This window comes from Nesoenas mayeri (assembly GCF_963082525.1).
Source record: "Nesoenas mayeri genome assembly, chromosome: 15".
NCBI classification, from domain to species: domain Eukaryota; kingdom Metazoa; phylum Chordata; class Aves; order Columbiformes; family Columbidae; genus Nesoenas; species Nesoenas mayeri.
This window is the reverse complement of record NC_137559.1, coordinates 1,312,776-1,334,759: the sequence shown is the minus strand read 5'-3', so window position 1 is coordinate 1,334,759 and position 21,984 is coordinate 1,312,776. Positions and strand designations below refer to the sequence as shown.

General features: G+C 46.7%; 1 protein-coding gene across 1 annotated transcript in view; it reads left to right on the top strand.

Moving 5' to 3' along the window:
• PRKAR1B (protein kinase cAMP-dependent type I regulatory subunit beta) overlaps positions 1 to 21,984 on the top strand; it is a gene marked incomplete at its 3' end in the record, with an annotated part of 83,448 nt that overhangs the window by 50,319 nt on the left and 11,145 nt on the right. Inside the window, exons 7-9 of the mRNA XM_080354153.1 lie at positions 5,903 to 6,061; positions 12,252 to 12,312; positions 15,676 to 15,797. Of these exons, the coding sequence (XP_080210279.1) occupies positions 5,903 to 6,061; positions 12,252 to 12,312; positions 15,676 to 15,797 (342 nt within the window). The remainder of the gene's footprint in view (positions 1 to 5,902; positions 6,062 to 12,251; positions 12,313 to 15,675; positions 15,798 to 21,984) is intronic.

Genomic DNA, 21,984 nt, shown 5'->3' with positions numbered 1-21,984 from the left:
AGCTTTGAAGAGAAGCTTCTTCCTGAACCTGCTTTCCAAGTCGCAATGTGTTCACCTCTTATCTTCTTGTCCCAAATGAAACTCACCCTTTTGCAGTTTTGCTGCAAGTTCCTCGTTTGACTGAATTTTCCGCACGGCCCTTACACATCCACAGCTGTCACACAGAAGCCTGATCATCAGCAGCATTGCTCTCCACATGCCCAGATGAGTTTTGTTTGGTGTATTTAAAGAAGAAAGTGATTTATTTTAAAGCTGGGCACACAGTTATTTTAGTGAAAGTTGGCTTTTTTAGCAGCCTGTTTGTGCGGGGAGACCATCTAATTGGTATTGTTGGGAACCGAAACCTCACATGGTGCCGCTGCCTCTGGAAGCTGCTCCTCAGGAAATCCGTCTGACTCACGGTTCCTATCAGGCCAGGCTCTCGGGGCAAACGTCGCCACATCCACGGGGCCGGGGCAGAAAAGAGCTGTATTTATAGAACAGTGCTACAATTCCGTTTTAAAAGAACTGCTTAGGGCTTGATACCGAGCTTAATGAGTCCACTGGCTTTGACTCAGACCCGCAAATGTGCACATTGAAGTTATAGATTAATACCCTTTAAAAATAATTTGTCCTCGCTGAGAACCTTCAGGAAAGCTTCTCCAGCCTTTGGCTCAGGGATGGCGGGGGACCAAATGACGTTAGGAAACACTCTGCGAGACCCTTTGCAATTAATGACAGAAATTATCATCTTCCATATGCACTTATTGCTCTTACAAGGCAGTGCTAAGAAAATAAATAGGCAGTTTGTGTATTTTTTATAAGCGTTGGTCACCACTAATGGCCAAAGTGGCCGTGGCTCTGCAGGCGTCGAGGAGGACTTGCTTAGGCACCCGTTGCTGTGTTCTCTGTTGGGTAAGAACATCTCATTTACTCATTGCGTTACTGTATATCAGAGGTTCTCCTTGTGTTTTTATGGGAAGCTGAAATTCTTTCATCTTGCCCACAAGTAGCCCAAGAAGAGACAAGTGTCCAGATCACTTTACATTGATGGTTTCTTGGGTTCATTAAAGTCTTATGCAGAGTAATCTTATCTTTCCCAGAAGGTTTCAAGGGCCTTTGAGGTTTCTGAGATAGGATATGGGGTAGATTCTGAAAAACCGCCACAGTGAGTAAATGCCCTCGGTGTCACTGCAGTGCAGTTACACACAGGCTCCTAAGCTGTATAAGTGGTTTTGAACATTTTATCCCAAATCCCTGATTTGTCACGCTGCGTAAGCACCTGTGGGCCTTGGAGCATTAGAGCAGTTCAGTTGACTTCAGTGGAAGCCACTGCTTTGCTAAAGGCAAAGCACAGCGCACGGCTTTTGATGCTGTTAGAGTTGAAGGCAGAGGTTTTCTTTGTGTTCCGAGTAGTTTGCAGTCCTCCAGTCATTTAGGTATGATATAGGATATACCTTTTTCCTGCCTTGTCTTTGAAACCTGCAACAGCAGATTTTCTGAGGAATGAGTGAAATAACTGGGTTTCTTTGAGTAGATTGCAGCTTCGAATTCATGAGCATTCTCCATTGCCAAAATCAGCTTGTATCTGCTAGGGCAGATCCACAGTAACATCATCCTGACGCTTCTCACACACAAGTATGGACAGTTTTCTGACATGAGCTGTGGCACAAATGCATCCTAACAGGTCTTAAGAGATGTCGTTTGGGCTGAGCTTATTCCAGGGGCAGCCCAAGCTCATGACCTGTGGAAGCTTTGGAAGCCTCTTCTGTGAGCAGCTCTGCCTTCCACATCCCCTTCCCTCATCCTGCACCCCACCACACGCTCCCCGTCTCTGAGCCGGGTGCTGTCTCCTTCCTAAGCCTTTGCTTTATCTTCAGCCTAAACACAGGCTGAATTCCTTTGCAAGGGACTGTGCAAAGCACAAGAATCATTCGCTCATCCAGGAGCAAGTTGCTACCCCAGCCTGGCAGCTACAGAAGTTACCGCCGCTGCTGGGAGCTGCAGGGAGGGGACCCCAATTTCCCCCCACGGGATAAAGTTGGTACCAGGGCAGTCGGTGTGGAGTAACCTGCTCCTGGCTGAGGCAGCAGCTCCCAGACCCGCTGGGTGTTCACCGTCACCCGTATTGAGTGCTGCCCAAAAAGAGTTCTGCGCTTTCCCAGCAGCAGTGCTTAAATCCTTCTTGCCCGAAGGAAACCCAGGCCGCTAGTGAGCGAGCCGCAGCTCATTTAAGCCTTGCCAGAGAGTTTTTTGGCACGCTTCCACCTTTCTCCAAGAAAAAAAGCGACTTGGAGAGTAGGCAATTGACCCCGAGACTTAAAGCCTCGAGCCATTTTCTGCCTAGTTCAGTGGTGTTGGCGTATGCACCGAGGCTTTGAAGCCCTGGCCCGGCGAGCTGCTGTCGTTGTGTCCCCAAACTGCTCTCGTGTTCCCAAGCAGCTTCCATCATGTCCCCAAGCTGCTTCCATCGTGTCCCCGAGCTGCTTCCATTGTGTCCCCAAGCTGCTTCCATTGTGTCCCCAAGCTGCCTCCATCGTGTCCCCAGGCTGCTTCCATCATGTCCCCAAGCTGCTTCCATCGTGTCCCCAAGCTGGGAGAAGCAGCAGGTGCACCAGGACTGGCGGGTTCAAGGAGCAATTGGCTCTAAGAACATTGTGGCTGATGAGCACCTGGGTTTTCCATGCACATGGAAAGAAGGCTGCAGTTGCCACCGTCAAATCCTCATCCTCTGGAAGAAAGTCATGGCAAAGCTAAGAAAAAAGAATCTCTCAACCAAACAACGGAAACCAAACAGAAACCACCAACAAAAGCAGAGTGTGGTGTTTTGAGCCTAAAGAACCCCAACATTTAATGGTAATTTACTGTTATTTGGCATAGGCACCCCAGACAGTAAGGAAGAGCATTCTAATATTTTCCATTAGAAATAATGTGAGTGAAATTAGAAGCACAATAAAACATTTTAAAATACAATAGCACTGTATCCTGTACTGTTATACTTCCTGAGGGTATAAACAAGCCCCATCCATAGAATAAAGTATCCGTACATTTCTTGCCTGGTGTGACTGTGGGCAGCCAAAGCAGAGGCAGCACCCTGGCAATCGCCCTGCTCGTGGACCGCGGGCCAAGGGGCACGGATTGTCATACCTAAAATACCAATGTTCAGAAATCAGGAAGAGGTAGGTCTGGGAGAGCCATTTATTTTCCTCTAATACCATATATTCTCCAGTCTGGGGATAATTCAACCAAAGCAGGATGGGCTTTATCAGCCTCCCCTTGGCTGCTCCGGGTTGGGGAGCACTGTTGATTCATGGCTCTGCAGGTGGGTGCAGTTTATACCAGGCAGGTGGTGGCACGAAGCTCCACGTCCTGGAGGCCGTTGTGTGTGGAAGCGTTTCTGCTCAGACCACGGGTGCCAAAAAGCAGCTGGCAGGACTTAAATTATAGTTTCCAGTAAAGATGTTGGAAGTACCTGCTAAAGTATGCGCCTTGCAAAAATCTCTAATCCGCATTTCTAAATATAAAATTACTTCCTGTTGATTATTTTAATCTCGGAACCTCACATTTTTTACTTTAAAAAGCACCGGCAACTGCTCTTTTAAAACAGATCTATTTTTTTTAGACTCGGTAACTTCCAATTCTATTTAATGTCACAGCAACTTCTTCTACAGGCGTTCTCAGGTTTTCTTCTTGTCAAACAACAGCAGCCAGACTATAGTATGGTGGAAATCAAAATGAGAACTCTTCAGGATTTTTTCTTATATACCATCCATATTTACTATATAAAGTTATATTTGGAGCTATAAATTAATATTATAGTCAATAGATACGATTATTTTTGATTGTAGGTCAAATCTCCTTGATGTCCGTATTTGTATATACGAATTACCTCATTTGTATATACAAAAAAAAATTACATGGTGGTTTATGTGAGAATACTATTGGATTTTAAAACTAGTTATATTTTACTGTTAGATTCCATAGGTTGCTTTTTATTTGAATTCTTCACGAACGTTCCTTCTAATTTCAGAAGGACGCTTTTTGAAATTTGAAACAGAGCGTTTTAAAGTTCGGACTTTTTCAGCTTGAATTTTTAAGGGCTCTCAAGGCAGTCTCCAGGTTCTTATCTTTATGTTGGATAAAAGCACATTCACACTACAAATAAAGCACTGGCATCGTTTTTGTGCTCTCATTCTTTTCCCCCTGAGGACAATCGAAGGTGGATCCGGCGTTGGGTGAGATTTGCTTTCTGCGCGAGTCGGGGAGGCAGCGCTGTCGTTCCTTCTGTGTTGCTCCCCTGTGTGAAATCCATTCTGCTGCGGCAGACGCATGAAGCTGCAGCTTTTGTGGCTCGACATCTTTCTTGGCGTTTTGCTCCCACCTACCTGTTTGGGATGATCTTTACCCTTTATTTCAGGCCCTGGGAGCACGGAGAGCCGGCGCTGCTGGGGCTGAGCGGCGCTGCTCGTCCCGCTCCCCCCGGCCGGTACCCGAGCGGTGCCGCTTCCAGCCCAGCCGCTCCGCGGCCTCATCCATCTCCTCTTGAACCCCCGTTTCACTGACCCCAGTGGGAGCTGGATCACGTCTTAATTGAATATCGGGAAGATGAATTGGGATTGGTTCCAGCTGTAGTTCATAATACACCTTTTCATCATGAGATGAAGACAGAAGTGAAATTAATACTGACAGTTGGTTGAATTTTGACCCCAGTTCATTTATTTTGGTCAGTATCTTTTCTTGTGCCCAACTCGAACACAGCTCTAATCCATATATTTTTTAAAAACTGCTGGTCTCTCAGTAATTGGCCACAGGTTATGGTCTTGTCCTTTACCAACTGCTCAAGGGGAGAATATATGCATATTTTCTTCATATTGTTCTTCACAGAGGTTCCAAGGAAATGAAATGAATTCACGTTCTTTTCTGGCGTTACCGCTCTGTAAGAGATCAGAATCTGCTCTGCAGTGGGTAAACGCACACGGTCTTTCCTCCCTCTGTGCTCACAGACGCATTAACAGGGTGAAGAGGGTTTATTGTGCAGGTTTAGAGCAGCAAGCCCACAATCCACAATCCACCGTGGGTCGTGTCCCAGGAGCCGCGTTGGGCAGCGAGGGGAACGTGGCCCCGCAGAGAGCACCCGCAGCAGCTCCTGAACCAGCGGAGGCTTTATATAGCGCTCCAGTGTAGGAATTCTTCTCAAATTAGGTGTCATCCAGGAAAAATACTGTGGTAGCGGTATCAGTCCATACTGTGTGTCAGAGGACATCTTGTCTAAATAGCCTGCGGGTCAAACGCTGCTTCCTAAGTTCTGTAGAGCTTATCTGTTAAACAGCACCGATAATTCTGCATAGAGCTTCTCAAGTCCCAAGCACTTAGTAGTCTTCGCTAATGGAGAAAGATGTCTCGCTAGTTCAATATAAATGCTCGTTGGAGGCACTAGGCTTAGGGAAGGAAAAAATGTTCCTTTTCAAAAGATGTTTCCCTGTTTTGCCTGGTTTTCATTTCATGGCCACGGTGCCTTTCAGCAAACCTCATTTGCACGTATCCACAAATCTCCTTCCCGTCAAGTTTGACAGTGTTAATAAAAAGCCAAAGTTGTGACAGTTCTGCTTGTTGACTGTCTGAGCCTTGAACACAAGAGGGAAAACACGATGCCAGTTATCCGCGGGAGCCGAGCGCGCCTCGAGTAAATACAGCCATTGTGCTGAAGCAAGACGACTTGAAATTCTGTACACAGAGCGGGTCGTTGCCCTCTTTGGGGACCGACTGCGGAAATTGTTACGCTTTTGTTTTCTTTCTGTGTCCCCAGCACTGGCGATTAGAAAGGAAATTACTAATAGCTTGGTAGGTAACTGTCAATAGGAAGAAAACTGCCACTAAGTCCCCAAACTAGTTTTGCTTCTCGTTTTGTCTCGTGCTGTGGTAGGTTTATGTCAATGGGGAGTGGGTCACCAGCATCGGAGAAGGAGGCAGCTTTGGGGAGCTGGCGTTGATCTATGGAACACCCCGGGCCGCCACCGTCAAGGCCAAGACAGACCTCAAGCTCTGGGGCATCGACAGAGACAGCTACAGGCGCATTTTAATGGTAAGTTCATGGAGAAGGGCTCGTTTGTGGAGTCGATACATCTACTTTCTCGTGTAGTACCAGCGCTTCTATTCTTCTATACACGTATTCTTAGATAGGAGGTGTTTCAGGTAGCATGTGAATGAATTGCTGCAGGTCTAGAAGACGTCCCATGTTGAGCGCTGCCCACGGTGAATGCCATTTACCCACCCAGACTACTGTCATCTTTTCGTTTATTCCTAAGAGCAGCGTGGATCGTTCCATTGCTGTAGGTGCAATGAGACGCCTGTCTCGGTGCGCTCGTGTGAAGGCAGGTTGTGGTGTCTCCCTGCTCGTTTCCTCAAGCCTAAGAATTAATTCCATCACGTTTTGGTGGCTGTGTTTCATACCCAAAGCCAACCCCACCATTCCGGGCTGGTTTTGCTGGGCTCAGCTTCAAGATGTAGCAGCAGCTGCCTTTTGAGTCCCAGAAATGTGGTTTCCTGCCTTTCAGCCTCTAACTTCATGTTTCTAGAAAGCTGCTGGATATTTTGGATGTAGGAATGATTCTACCTTTAAATAAGAGGTAGTAGTGCTTAGAATATCTTTTGAAAAATATAATTTAAGGTGGTTTTAAACCCACCTTATTTATTTTCTCTTTGTAAATACTTTCGTCCAAGGGGTCAAGGGCCTTTTCCTCCCGCAGATGTGGGTTTTCTCCTCCATCACCCGAGATGGTTTCTCCTTCCGTCTCCATTCCTTCCCAGCCATGACCAGCCCCACATTTTCTCTGCCTGGTGTTGAAATTTTATTCAAGTTGTAACTGTTTATTTGCAAATTGTCCACGTTGAGTTCGTTCTTTGTGTGGGGATGTGCGGTGAAGTTGGTTGGCTCTCGCTGCAGCCCTCTACAAAACATTATGCCATGAGATTCATTGTGCTAAATGGATTACAAGAGAACACTTCAACATATTCCCACCTCAGTACACTCACAAATTATCTGCCCATTTGTGTGTTCCATTTATTTCATAAAATTATGTGTGCTGAGTTGCATACTTCTCACTCCATTGCAGTTTTTAATGTATATGTTCTCTGTGTGCGCACACAAGCACACACACACATTTGTGTCTATATGCTGTATTTATTTACTGAACATTCTTAACATTTACTTAACACTTCACATACTTCTGGGGGAGATGCAAAGGAATTTTTTGCTATAGGATTCCCATGTAATTTAGTTACTGAAATATTGCTATTTTCTTCTTTGCAATTGGGATTCAAGAGCATCACGGAATGGGGAACATCCCAGGGTAGTACAGTGTTTGTATTCTAAATATAGCAAATACCACAAATACCAGAGAAGCAAATGTCTGTATCCCAACATCAGATTGATCCCCCAGACAATTCAGTTCCCAGACTGAGGAAATTTGAAGTATTAATTTCTTGGAGTTTTTTTTAAGAAGGCTCGATTGAGGATCATTGAAGTACCCTCTGGTTCCCATGGCCCGAGGTACCTGGCTACTTCTTGCCTATCTGGCGACTTTGCTTGGAGAAAGTGAGTTGTAATATTGGGATGTGAGTCATGACAAGTCAAAGTTACTCAGTTCCTGATGTTACGCCTCATTTTACTGATGCTATTTTGGCTTTGTTTTACCATCTTTCACAGCTTTAAACCTAAACCCTAGTTCTCTAACAAGTGCCTTTTTCCAAAATAGACAAAATAAACCAGCTGGACTTTGTGTTTCTGTAAAACTGAAGTCGCGTGGTGGCCAAAACATAAAGCGAATCCAGCCTGCGATCCGTCTGACGTCCGTGCGAGGTGGCACCGGCATCTGGCGGGCTGGTTTGTTCTCATGGCTGGTGTGCACGGTGACTCTTTCATGCTCTGTAAGAATGAACAGCCAAAGCATCACTCAATATCAGGTTTACACGGGGATTAAGCGGGGCTGGAGCAATCCAGAAGGCCGTTCCGCACCTCCTGCCAGCACAACTCTTTGATTTGAAACTTGAGCCGGGCTTTGCCCTTTGGTCCCCGTTTGTTTGGCTCCTTCCCGAAGGTGAAGGTGGGGATTTCTGGGAAGGAGCTGATCGACGGCAGCACAGCCCAAGACATGTGGCAAGAAAGAGGACGTGAAGAGCGCCCGAGGGACAAAGCGGAGCGGCAAACAGAGAGCAAGAGAGGGACCGGGCTGAGGGAGAGGGAGGAGAAGATGGAAGGAAGCAGGGAAAGCGGAGGGGCAGTTGGAAAAGAGATAACAGTCCTGTTCAACAAGACCTGTTCTAATCTCTGGGGCATTCACTTTGCTAAGCCTGGGTATTGCTTAAGCTAAGCCTAGGGTTTGCTGCATTTTTAAGTGCTCCTACAACTGGCTTTGAGCTCTTTCCTGGGTGGGTTTGGCAAGTGCAAGCGATGTTGTTGCTCCGTGGAACCCTTTCAGGGAGGAGCGCTGCAGAATGTTAACGAGTCTTCGTAATTAGAGAGAACCACTGTCTTGAAGAAGATGAGCTTGTGCATGACAGCTCAGAATGGGGGAGAAAGTGAACAAAGGAAAGGAAGGAGAGGGAGAAGCAGCGACTATTGAAATAAGATATTAATAGGTTAGAAAAAGCAGAATTAATAAAGACTTTTTAAAACATGTCATCCAGAACCCTGCCAGCGCAGAATTATTCATGTACATTTACTATTGTTTTTATCTGGCTCAAGCAGTGAGATTTCTCCTGCTTCCCTTGGGAAACGTTCCAGCAAGAGAATAATTCCTAAGTTGGGAAAACTTTTTTTGATACTCATCCTAAATTAGATTTTCTTCATTTTCTCCTGTTACTTTGAGTTATGTCAAGTTATGCTGTACTAAATTGCCTTCTCTTTGTGGCATAGATCTGTAGGTGATTATCGCTGTCACCCTTGCACTGATACACCGTGATCCAGCATTGAAGTGACCTGTACAGGCTGATGTTGCAAACCAGGTCTCACCTACTGTCTGTAAATCCCGCTCAGCTTTCCAGCTTCTTCCATTTGTCAAACATCTGTGCTTCGGATTCTTTTTTCCCTTGCATTTCTTAGCTACATTTTCCAAACAGAAGCTCGTTCTATTATGTTCTACTCCCATTTATAATGTCTCTAGGTCCTTTCTTTTTATTTCCATGACCTGGCAAGCTTTCATAGTATCTCCTAGTCTGCAGATATCATTACTGTTTGATTTGTTGCTGCTTCTAGGAGATCTGGGAAAACGTTGCATAAGAGCAGACGTAGCAGGTGTCCCAGGGAATGTGCTGCTTCATACTGCAGAGGTGGCTTGGAGAGGTTACGATGGTGTTCATACCTCAACCATTTGGGTAAAGCGACTCGATCAAATAAAACAAGTATAGAAAGGACATCAGGTGTCAGAGGTGGCGTGTGCCAGGGGAATATTAGGCTGATCAAGGACGGTGGGAAGTAGACGTGTTCTCTCTCTGTTTCATGGGGAGGAAAATGATAAATACCAATGGAAATAAGTAAATGCTTTGCTTGGTTGTAACACTGCTGCTGCTGCATTCTTTTTGGCTGATATTAGCGTTCTCTCAGAATCTCTTCCCCGCGCTCTGCTCGGGAAAGCTTGCGCAGGAGAACGCTCAGCTGAAAACAACGTGCGACGAGCCAAGCTGCTCCTTCCCGGAGGAGACACTGGGGTCTCGTCGTGCTGGTTGGGACCCAGCGTCGTGCGCTCTGAAAACGCAGAGACGGCGTTGGTGCAGCTCTGCTGGGCTGGCTCGTGCTGGAGAGACAGAAGGTTGGATGGAGCCATCCCGCAGGTCCAGTTGTGAGCCATCCGCTGGGCCACGCTGGGTTTCGGTGCACGGGCAATGGGACTCTTAAGCCTCAGCCACTAGTGTGTGTTCTCCCTCACCTTTGTGGTATCGTTCTGAGACATGGGATGGTTAAGACAGTGAAGTTCTGCATTAAGTGGAAGTTCTAGATACTGTCACTATACAAAAAATGATAATAGGACATTTCATTAATTCTTTCCACTTCAGTTTTGCTTTGGCACTTGTCTTCATGTTGAATTCTGTACCGCTGCCCTGGCTTAGCAGAGCCAAGAGCCAACAGACCCACCTTTCCGTGGGAAGCGATGGGCTCTGGTTCTCCGGCCGGGTGGGATGCGGCAGTTCTTACCTTCCTGGGTCTTGTCTGCGTCCCTAAATACTCGAAGCTGTGGTCAGGCGTCACTTACGGCCACTGATTACTGCTTCTTAAAATTCATCTGTGTCCGCAGGTCATTTAAAAAGCATTTTCCACATCTGTCCCTGGCTGCCCCAGCCCATCAAACTAAACCACCAATCTGGTTTTCCACAGCTGTCAATTTTGCCGGTCTCGTTTCCACTGGATTGCAGGGAGAGAAGCAACAACTGCGCGGTGTCCAGTTTTCCGTCCTTTGTCTCGCGGCGAGCCGTCAGAGCCGGCGTGGCTGGCGCAGCCTCCTCTCTTTGAACTGCTTGGTGGTTTTTTCTTCTTTCTGGCAGTTCAAATGCTCTCGGGGGCCCCGAGGTTGAGAACCAGGTTTGTCAGCGGCGAGGTCAGACCGGGGTTAGCGACGCTGCCGCCGAGAGGTGAACTGTCAGCACCAGGCTCGGAAGCTGTGGACGGGGCGCGGAGGAGACCCCGGCAGCTGGTGCTGTGGCTGATCCACAGTTCCCTGGGAACCGTGGCGGCTCTGGCCGTGCTGCGGCTGTTTGGGAGCAGGGGTGGCCCAGCAGAGGGGCGCGAATGGACCTGTCCCCGAGCAGCGCGCCCGGCGGCTACTGCTGATGCTGGAGCCCAAGGCTGGTGGTGCTGGTGGACAGATCCGCTGCCTTGGTGGCTGTGGATCAGACCTCACCTGCACAGCACGTGTGGGAAGAGGAGCGGTGTTTCATTCTTGGTTGGATCATTGTGCTTGACTACACCAGCCTTTCCCATTTTCATGCTTTCATACTTCCTACTGTTTCAACAGCACATCAGCAGTTGGGTAAAACTAACCCGTCCCATGACGGTCTAAACCCAGCTCACGTCCCTGTTAGGGGGTGAACAATCCAGCGCTGGGTGAATTGTGTTTCGCAATGATAGGAGGAGCCGACATCGAAGGATCAAAAAGCGACGTGGCTATGAACGCTTGGCCGCCATGAGCCAGTTATCCCTGTGGCAACTTTTCTGACACCTCCTGCTTAAAACCCAAAAAGCCATCAGGACCGTGAGGCTCTGCTTTCACAGGCTGTATTCCTACTGAAACTCGAGATCAAGCGAGCTTTTGTCCTTCTGCTCCGCTCTGACAGCGGAGGGTAAAATGGTTCTTCTCCTTTTCCTTTCTCTGTCCCCATTTTCTGCCTCTGGAGAAGGAGGAATAGAGAAATGGCTTTTTCTATGGCAGATACTGGCATTTCCTTCTGTCTTTTCTGCCAGACTATAAGGAAATGCCGTCTTTATTTCCCCCTTCTTCAGAAGGTGAGTGTGTGATCTTTGTGTTTTTGCGTTGGTGAAACCGCGTTGTATTTATTCACAGCTGAATCTCTGTTCGAACACACGTACTGGAATGGCTACGAGTGGTTTGTGCCTCTGGTGATCAAACAGTATGGAATTAGAGGGTTTCTCAGTAATTCATCACACAATACGATGTTACTGGAGTGAGAATGACTGTGGTGGTGGCTGCACATGCATTGATGGATTGTCCAAAATGCTTAAATCTTCTTAAAATATTAATATGAATAGGTTGCTCAGCAGTAACAATACATACAACACTGTACAGAATATAAACCAGACTTACAGATAAATGCTCTTGGCGTTAAAGAGGTTTTACCCTAGAAGGATGGGACTCGTGAGGGGGACAGTTCAAGTTCTTTCTTGCTTTGTGGTTGTAAATTCCCGTCTCACAGGGCCTCATTGGTAACAAGACATATATTGAATTAGCTGAACAGTTAATTGATGAAGCTCTGGCTTTAAAAGAAGTGCCTGTGAAGAACAGATACAGTTCATTGACAGTGTCCGTAACACCAGCGGAGTCAGAGCAGTGACGCCGGGATTGCCTTTGATTCCTTCTGCCTGTGCTGGTCAGCGATACAACTTGCCCAGACACTTTATGGGGAAACACGCGCTTTGGGCTGTTTGTTCTGGCCCTGCTTAAGAGCTGGAAGGGGCGGGAAAACAAAAGAGCAGCTGTAGGGAGAAATCACAGAAATACTTTGTGTAATGTCCTGCCTCCTCTTTCTCTCTCCTTTAATAACAGGGCAGCACGCTGAGGAAGCGGAAGATGTATGAAGAATTCCTGAGCAAGGTCTCCATTTTGGGTCAGTTGCCCTTTGGACTCGAGTGTTATTTCCTCTGTTATACGTGTTGGCGGAATGAATTTTGGTCTTTGATGGAAGCAGCGGCGCTCAGACGGAAGGTCTCGTGGTTGCCTCATTTCCGAAGGAATGAAAGTGTAAAGGGCCCTTTTTAGGACCTGCTTTTCTCAATCTTTAATGTTTGAAGGGCAGATCTTCCCTTACATACGGGAGCAGGCGTGCACTGGTCACCTTTAGCTGGGTGCTGTTGCACCAGGGCTGGAGGAGAAAGCTGTGCAGATATGTGTTTATTATAAGGTCTAGTTACATCCTTCCAGGTGACAGGTGAGAAGCATTTCCTGTGAGAATACTGTATTTATGGGCGCTAAACAAACCAGCCTCACAAATCAAAACAGACTGATATTTTTTCTCCTCCTGTGTATTTTACAGCCCCTGTCTCACATTCTTAAAACAGCTGTTTAGCTTCTTGCCCGTGGATTTTGTTTCCCTTTGATTAATGCGATAGCCACGAAATTCGGACATGTTCTTGATGGCTTTCGGTAGGAAAAACAACAAACCCATAATGCCTGACCAATCAATCACCATTAGGAGAACAAAAGCTTCTAATAAGGAGGACAGTGTTAGACAGGACAATGAAATGTTGATGCCGTAGGAGAAACATCATGTTTCTGCTGAGGCTATTTTGGACAAAAAATACCCAAACAAACAACAGCCTATTATTAACTTGCTATGTAATTAAAATACTTCTATTTAAACAATCTTATTTTATTGTTTATGGTGCTCCTCTACCATTTGAGCTTGTTTAGCTGAGCTATGAGATTGAACTTCTGAGAGCTGCTATGCGGGACATTTTCAAATACATTCGTATGCTTAAAGTAAGGCCAAGTATGTTGCTCACTTACTAATGAAGTTTTCATCATTTAAATGCCTTATTTTATGCTTAATTTAAATCTTCCTAAATTAAGAACACGAATTACACCAAATTACAATGAGTATTTAAAGAAAAAAGGATCTCTGCACCTGCGGTAATGAGAAGCAATTACAACAATGAGACATCTCAAAACAATTTCGGAGTAGAAAGGTTATTCAAAGATCTGTTTCCTTAAACATGCGGTTTGAAATATAATTATATCCTAGTTTGTAGTGCGGCTTTTCAATCTGGGGGAAAAAATGAGGCAGGACTTAAAGATGTGAACCTTTTTTTAAGTATGGAAAAGCACCAGACGAAGTGACGCATCATTTCAGGAGCACCAGGAGTTTAGATGCAATGTGTAAGACCCTATTTCATGTGTCTGAAAAGCAGATGGCAGCTGGAACACAACAAGGTATTTTAGACATCTCAGCACAGGCACTGGAAGTCAACTTCATCCCCTAACGTGATCATACCTTGGTGATTTCATGGTGGAGAAACCTCTGCTTGCTTCTTAACTATATATATTTTCAAGGCTTGCACAGTGTGTGTAGCGAGCCATGGAACTCTAAGAGCAATTTACTTTTTATTAATCTAAGGATTTTTTAGATTATAGTGTATTAAACAAGCTATATGAGAAAACTAATGGTTCAAAATCTTCTGGAGTGGAATGAAAAGCAAACCCATGAATTGATACATACAATTCAGAGATGGTGAGAAGTTGCATGTGCTCTATTTGATGCTCGACTTTAACTGTGCAACTGAAACCTGAGGAGTTCCATCACGTACAAGCTGCTCTGTTTGCAGGGACCGTTACCCGGTGTGTTTGCAGTGTGCAGTTCCCGCAGACCAAGGGGCGACAGTCGTGACTGCAGCTGGAATTAGCTGTGAATGTTTCACGAAGCCAACTGAAGGAGTTTCAAGAGACCTTTTCTTTTCACTGTTAATTACCGTGTTTAAAAAGACAAAGAAAAAGCCTGCTCTAGTCTGTATGGAAGAGCTTTATGCTTCATTTTAGTCAAACAGAGCACTTCTGGAATGTTGCATTGACATGATGGGCTTGGTCGTTAGTGTTAATGCTTCTGCAGCAAAAGCCCCAATTACCCAGGGAAGTGCATTAGTGGTTATAGGTGAGGAAAATGTTAGAAATAACCATTTCCCAAACAGCAACAGAAAGTGGCATAAAAAGGATGTAAGTAGGTTAAGCAAATCAAAACTTACCTTTGGTGCATTAATCCCTTGGATCTGGTTTTATTACCAGACTTAGTGTGCAGTTCTGCGCTCAACCAAAGGGCTTTTTGGCTGTGGAAGAGGAACTCTTTACCCTCACACGATGCTTCTGAGCAATATTTTGAACAAAATGGGAAAACTAGAGTCTGAGAGAACAGCACAAACCTAATCCTGGTGTCAGGAGACGTGTCTTGGCGATAGTTCAATAATTCATATTAAGTAAGAATGAGCAGGGCTCTAGTACATGAATTTTAGCGCAGCTCTTTGAGGCAGTGAAGGTTATATTGTTGTATTATGCGTTTCTTTTAATAACTTTGACACCTGTCACCTCCTTCAGTCAGATCTGACAGAAGTTCAGAAGTTCAAGGGCGATGCATTGACTTGAATTCTCATGTGAGCAGGTGGAGGAGAGGCACAGGTTGGCCCCTCTCCCCGCCCCGAGGGCAGGACAGCGGCAGGAGGAGGAGGAGCAGGAGGAAGGCAGCGGGACAGGGAGCAGCCCCAGAGGAGCCGCTGTCACGTAGGTGCCACAGGGGTTTTGTGGCAGCTGCAGTATGTCCTGAGGACACTGCACCCAGGATCCAGCAGCTCCATCGCTCGTAAAACACAGCGGGGCTTTTTCTTACTTAAGTTTACTTTGAACTTGTATAACTTTTGTCGCTAAGCGGGTGAATTCAGAGGAGCAGAGTGGTGCCACTTTACACGTCCGTCCTGAGCCGCCGGCCCCGCCGCAGCCCCGCTGCTCTGCCGCTGGTGTCACCCACAGGGGAGTCACCCCGTGCATTGTCAGTCCTGCACCGCTTGTCGGGCAGCGCATCGGGAACCAGCTGAGAGCAGCTCGGACCTAAAGACAGCGGGATGGCTCCGACACCTGGTGTGCACGTGGTGGGAGACGATCTCGGCGCCCCCGTATCTCCAAAGAGCTCCCGGGCGGCTCCCGCCTGCTGCGCACCGGGCGGCCGGAGCGGATCGCAGGCATGGGGAACCGCAGCCAGCTTTTCCTGTCCAGCTTTTACGATTATTATCTGGGTGATTACTAAGGTCTAAGACACAATGAATAAATACATTCATGTTTCCCAACTGGAGGTTCGTGCGAAGTGCCTGGATGAAAGAAATGTTTCTGTTATAACAGAACCAGGCGCAGCAGAGCTGTCGGTTCAGATACCGATCTTCAGCCAAAGTTAGAGCCTTTTTATAATAAAGCTTTATGATCTTCAATATTTCAGAGTCCCTGGACAAGTGGGAGCGGCTGACGGTGGCTGATGCGCTGGAACCTGTCCAGTTTGAAGATGGAGAAAAAATTGTTGTGCAGGGAGAGCCCGGTGATGACTTCTTCATTATTACAGAGGTAAGATCGGCATCCTGATAAGCTCTATCATTTCCTGGTAAAGATCAAGACCTTGTATTAAAGGCACTTGGGTTCAGTTTAATCTCTGCAGCATAAAAAATTGCTCAAAATGCAAATGAATTTAGTCACCGGTTCCATGGAAATATCAAGCGGGATGATCCTTGATTTCCTGTAAATTGAAGGCAGAGGAATTTTGAGGTGTGTCTGGTGTCTTTACCGTTTGAAGTTTGTTTTCTCTGTGAGATTTTTCTTATTTCAATCCCCGATACTTTAACAGAGCTGCCCAGCCACACAGGGCATTGATCATTGTTCCCAAAGGGCCTCGCAGGGGCAATCGCAAATGAACATCTGTAAACTGGACCTGATCTGAAAAGGGATAATTTGCTCTTTGTTTTGCCTTCAGCTCAGTGCAAGCGGCTGAGCCATTTTCTTGTTTACTCTGGGGCGGGCAGACGGGTCCGGCAGGCGCTGGGAACGCTGACATCTTTTTGGGACATTATCTGACACTTCGGTCCCGCCATCTCACTTCTGCAAACAGATGCTGGTGGGGTTTTTCCTCTCTCTCTGACATAAATATTTGGATCCTTGGTATCTCACACAAATAGGCACTGTGATATCGTGAGTAATAAAAAGGAATGAGAGAGACTCAGACTATGAATATCAGGCCGGCATTAGGATGTGGTTGTGTATGTATTGAAGCAGGAGCTTTTCAGCGCCAGCTGTGAGCGTTCATACACGAATCTATAGGCAGAGAATGACCAATGTATGGCTGTGCGGTGACGGCCCGAGCGTCGGATGCTGCGTCGTGCTGGGATTTAGGAGGAAGGAGACCCCGCACCGCTCGGCTGATAAAGCGGTTGCGCAGCACCCATTGCAAACAGCTGAGAGCCCAGCAGGTTTTCTATTGCTTGCTCCTTATCTGTGAATTTTTGGGCAGCCAGAGTTTGGTTCATAATCCATATCTGACACTGAAAATTTCATTCTCTCTTTCCTCTGGACTGCTGGATGCGGGTGCTGACATACGTACTTGATTTGTGAACACCATTTCTCTTCTGATGCTCACCAAATTGATAGTGCAAGTAACTGCGTCTGTATATCACACAGCTGGACACTTTAGGAACTTTAAATACATGACGAGCAGTGCCCTTTCAATACAATTATGTCAGAATAAAAGAGACTAATGCTAGATAGAGATTTTTTTCATTAACAAGATACGTAGCATATAAGAAAAGCAATATCTCTCCTGGTGTTCTGAAGTGTCCTGTTATTCCTTGCAGCAGCAGCAGACTGGGAAACCCTGATTTTCTTAGCCATGGAATCCCATGTGGAAAATTGGCAGCTTGCTTGAGAATTACCAAGGGCCTTTTTCCCTCCCTGTCTTGATGGAACAGCTGTTGAGAATTGAACGGGTAGAGGAGCATTAACACTGCGTAATGCCTGATCATAAAGTATCTGCTCACCTCACCCTTCCACTATAAATCTAACGCAGTTATTGAAGAGTGAACATCCAGCATCAGCTATTTCTTGTGCTGCAGTAGTAGTTGTCCCTGCTCCACACATAGTCTGAGCTTTGTGTTTTAAACCTGATATCACATGAGTTGACACCTTTGATGTTAAACTGCCAGGAACACATTATTCTACAACGTGGTTGAAAGCAGTTTTAGCTGGTTTGCTGTCACAATACGTTGAGGAGTCATTAGCTTCTTTAATATGTTTTTTGATGTTTGCGGCCTTGTAATCAAAACCACTCAAAATGCAGCCAGTTTGTTTGGCTGCTGTAAATGCAGAAAGCATTTTGTGTAGCACCAGAGTGCAGCGTCCTTTGGAGCAGCCTGTGTCCAAGTATACAACACTGAGCTCTGCCGTGCACTAATTTATCATAAACCACAGTCATCCCTGGCGTGCCTGACACAAATCACTTCCAATTTACAAAGCTTTGGTGCACCGGTGTCACAAATACTGGTTCCAAGTGGGATCTTGTGACTCCTGTCATACAAGCTCCTCTAAGACACCCAGGACTCGCATGGATTTTAAATCGTTAGCACAGTTTTGCATGAACTTGTTAAATGAATTGTTCATTTCCGATTAGCCTGCAGCGCTGCCGTCCTCTGTGACACCCTTTGGGATACCGTCTTTAAGCACATTGGTCCTGCAGAAGGTCGTAGCCTGTAGGCGAATTGGCACCCTCTGCATTTTCAGACCGAAGTGCAACCAGTAAACCCTTTGACAAGGGAGTTGTCACCCTGGTGGTGACCAGAACAGCAATTCCTGTTTAAAGCAGGACTGCCATCCTGCTTATTTTGGACAAGGATATTTAGCCTCACCTTCTGTCAAGCAAGCGCGTTCACCTTTTCTCCTTTTTTCTTAGTATAAGCTCATTTTTGGAGCCTTTCTGTCCACCGCCGTGTCTGAGCGCGGCACAGACCATGGCGGGGTGTGTGTTATTTGGGGTGCGCTGCCCCATGGAGAAAACGTGCCCAGAGAAGAGTCACGGGAAAGCGGGGCTTTTGAAGTTCACTACCCGCAAAGCTCTTCTTAGTGCATTTCTTGTTAAAAACCCCAGTGATAAAAGTATCACCCTGAGATTCCAGGGCAGCTACAGGTTTTTTGCCACCCCAAATCTTCACGTGCACCAGTGAGACGTTCACTTGCAGTAGGTTGGGTGCTTTTCCATTTAAATTTCAAGCAGCCTTCAACAAGATTTAGTTTTAGTATTTAAAGGCTGTGATTTTTTCCAGAGATAGAATCATTTTAATGCTTATACCATATTCTTTAATGTGAAGATAGATAGGATCAGAAGTGCAGGTCTGCTCACAAAAGCAAAGTGACCGCTCCTGTGAGGCTGATTTACTGCACTTGAAACTGGTCATTAAAAACAAAGAAAAAAAGAAGCAGCCCTCCGGTTTCTGTATTTTCAGATATTTCCAGGTCTTATTTTCCCACTCTGGTTTTCACACAACAAACTCGGGCTTTCCCAGACCAGACAGATGTGGAATGTATCTGCTGGATTCCAAGGTCATGGAATTATCCCATATGAGATTCCTGGCACAGAGGTGAAAAACTTTAAGCACCATGAAACAATTGTTGCCATAAAGAATTAGATCTTGGCAAGCGCAAATCATAACAGATGTACAGTTTCTAACAAATAAATTTGCAGTTGTATTGTGCGCTGCCACACTGTGTACCCTGCAGCAGGGAGGATTTATTCATCTGACTTCAGATAACGCAAATATTTTTAGCTAGCATTTTAAAATGGTAGCACAGGCATGTGAGCTTTGCAGAGTTAAATAGCCCAGCAAATCACAGAGTCCCAGAGTGTCAGGGGTTGAAGGGCCCTGGAAAGCTCATCCAGTGCAATCCCCCCATGGAGCAGGAACACCCAGATGAGGTTACACAGGAAGGTGTCCAGGCGGGTTGGAATGTCTGCACAGAAGGAGACTCCACAACCCCCTGGGCAGCCTGGGCCAGGCTCTGCCACCCTCACCCCCGACAAGTTGCTTCTCAAATTTAAGTGGAACCTCTTGTGTTCCAGTTTGCACCCATTGCCCCTTGTCCTGTCACTGGTTGTCACCAGCAGAGCCTGGCTCCATCCTCCTGACACTGCCCCTTTCCATATTGATCCCCAGGAATGAGTCCCCCCTCAGTGTCCTCTTGTCCAGCTCCAGAGCCCCAGCTCCCTCAGCCTTTCCTCACATGGGAGTTGCTCCACTCCCTGCAGCATCTTGGTGGCTGCGCTGGACTCTCTGCAGCAGTTCCCTGTCCTGCTGGAACTGAGGGGCCACAACTGGACACAAGATTCCAGGTGTGGTCTCCCCAGGGCAGAGCAGAGGGGCAGGAGAACCTCTCTGACCTACTGACCACCCCCTTCTAACCCACCCCAGGTACCATTGGCTTCCTGGCCACAAGGGCCCAGTGCTGGCTCATGGTCACCCTGCTGTCCCCAGGTCCCTTTCCCCTACGCTGCTCTCTAATAGGTCATTCCTCAACTTACACTGGAACCTGGGGCTGTTCTACCCAGATTCAAGACTCTACACTTGCCCTTGTTCTATTTCATTAAATTTCCCCCCCCAGATCTCCAGCCTGTCCGTGTCTCTGGATGGCAGCACAGCTTCCAGTGCCACCACTCCTCCCAGTTTGGTGTCACCAGCAAACTTGCTGATAGTTCACTCTATTCCTTTGGATCTACTTGTCCTGAGTGAGCGCCGTGTGCGGCACACGGATATTGTCCCGGGACCCACCGACTGCGCCCAGCGAGTCTCTTAATCTCAGCTGCACACCCAGAGCTGCCTGAACTGCTGCCGTATGGCCCTAATGCTCCATATAGTTTGACATGGCTTAAGAAAAATGTGTGCACGGACACAAACGTGCGCAGGTGTGGGAGGAGAGAGCAGCAAAGGGTTATAGCAGTGCCAGGAGGGCACAGCTCGTGCCTGTCCCTTCGCTGTGCTCTCTGCAGCCCGTCAGAGGACGGTTCGGTTTAAGTGGTGCAGAAAGCAAAGAAATAAAACTGCACGAGAAGCAAAACATTTCCAATTACTAGCTGGTCGAGCTGCCCAGCGATAGCATGCCACAGCCTAAAAATAAAACACCTAAAAATAGCTGATAATTCACAGGAGAAAATTCAAGGAGAAATGGAGCCATTGTTTCACACTGGATTTGTGGTTTTAACTTAAAACAGTAATATTTTTAATTGTAGGCGAATGCTAAGTTACAGGGAATAGTTGCACCCTCCTCCGTAACTCCTTTGTGGAAAGCCCAGCGAAAAAGCTGGGGATTTGTGTTCTTTATTATTATCCTGCTGGTTAGAGAGGGGGCAGAGGCACAGCCTCTGGTTCTCAGTCTCGCCTGTATTATCAGTCCAGTCTGTGGGCAGGATGTTGCCCTCCCTGCTTCCCCACCGCTGGGAGCGATTCTAATAGTACTTCATGAAGGTGAGAAGCAGCTTCATGGGAAAATGCATAAAGTATCCATTAGTACTGAAAGCAGGTGTTGAGAACAGCAAAACTGACAAGTAAGAGAGAGAAACAATCATTGATAGTGCAGGAGTCCTTCCAAGATTGATGCATAGAGCTGCCCGATTGATGAAATTAAATCGAATTAATTTGTCCAGCGCTATTCTTGGCTGATTACATCCAAAGCAGCCCCGTAATCCTCGGGGCGCCGTTCGCTTTCATTCCGCTGTTGACATTTCAAGTCAGAGCCGCAAACTGGTTCCAGTCTGGGCAGGATCTGCTGCGAGTTCTTGCTGAGAGTGTACTTGAGATATTGAGATAGTGTCCTGTAGGTGAAATCAGTGTTTCCAGCCCCGCTGACACTCTTGGCACGCTCGGGAGCGTCTCTGCTCAGAGCCCGGGTAGGTGGAACAGTGTTTGTAAACTGTCCGTGCCATGGTAACGCGCACCGGCTCGGGGAGGTCCTGGGGCCGGCTGGGAGCCGCGCTCTGCTCCTCGCACTTGGGCCTTGCTGTAGGAAAACTCGACTTGAGGCTTAAATAGCCCAAGGAGCATCTGGAGATTTATGATTTAAAAGCTCCTTAAGAAGGAAAAGAGAAAAAAAGGAAAGAAAAATAATAGCCCGATTGTTTCCTGCTCTAAATTGTTGCTCTTTGACTTTCTAACCCAAGAGAGACCCCTTTGGCACCCACCCCTGCGACAGGCAGAGAACTACAAAGTAAACTCCTTCCGTATGGTTAATGAAGTCACTGCCTTAGGCACACTCTGCTATCGCACCCGATAATCTCTTTAAAAACACGGTGTGATTAATTATTAATTAGGAAGATGAATGTTGTCTAGAAAAGGAATTTCAAAGGCTACAATCCAAACTGCTTAGTGTTATTAGGATTTTGTTGATACCGAAAGTGTTTGTCAAAGGCAGTCTACAGCGACTCCTGCTATACCTAATGAACAAAATATACCGAATAATCGGAGCCGGCCATCACTGAGGGCTCTGCACTTTGCTTATTTTTACCAGCAGATGTTGTTTCCCGTGGAGCTGTTACAGGAAAGGTACATTTCATTGTCTTGATATCACCTTGTGCTGGAGCGAGCGCGTTTCCATGGGCCCTGCTGCAAAGTTCAGCCGTGCCCAGGACGGCGTTTTTAATGCGCACCCGACGTCAAAGGTGCAGGTGAAGTGTGTGATTGAGTCCCATCCTGAGCAGGGTTCGAGGTGAAGCGTTTTGCTGAGT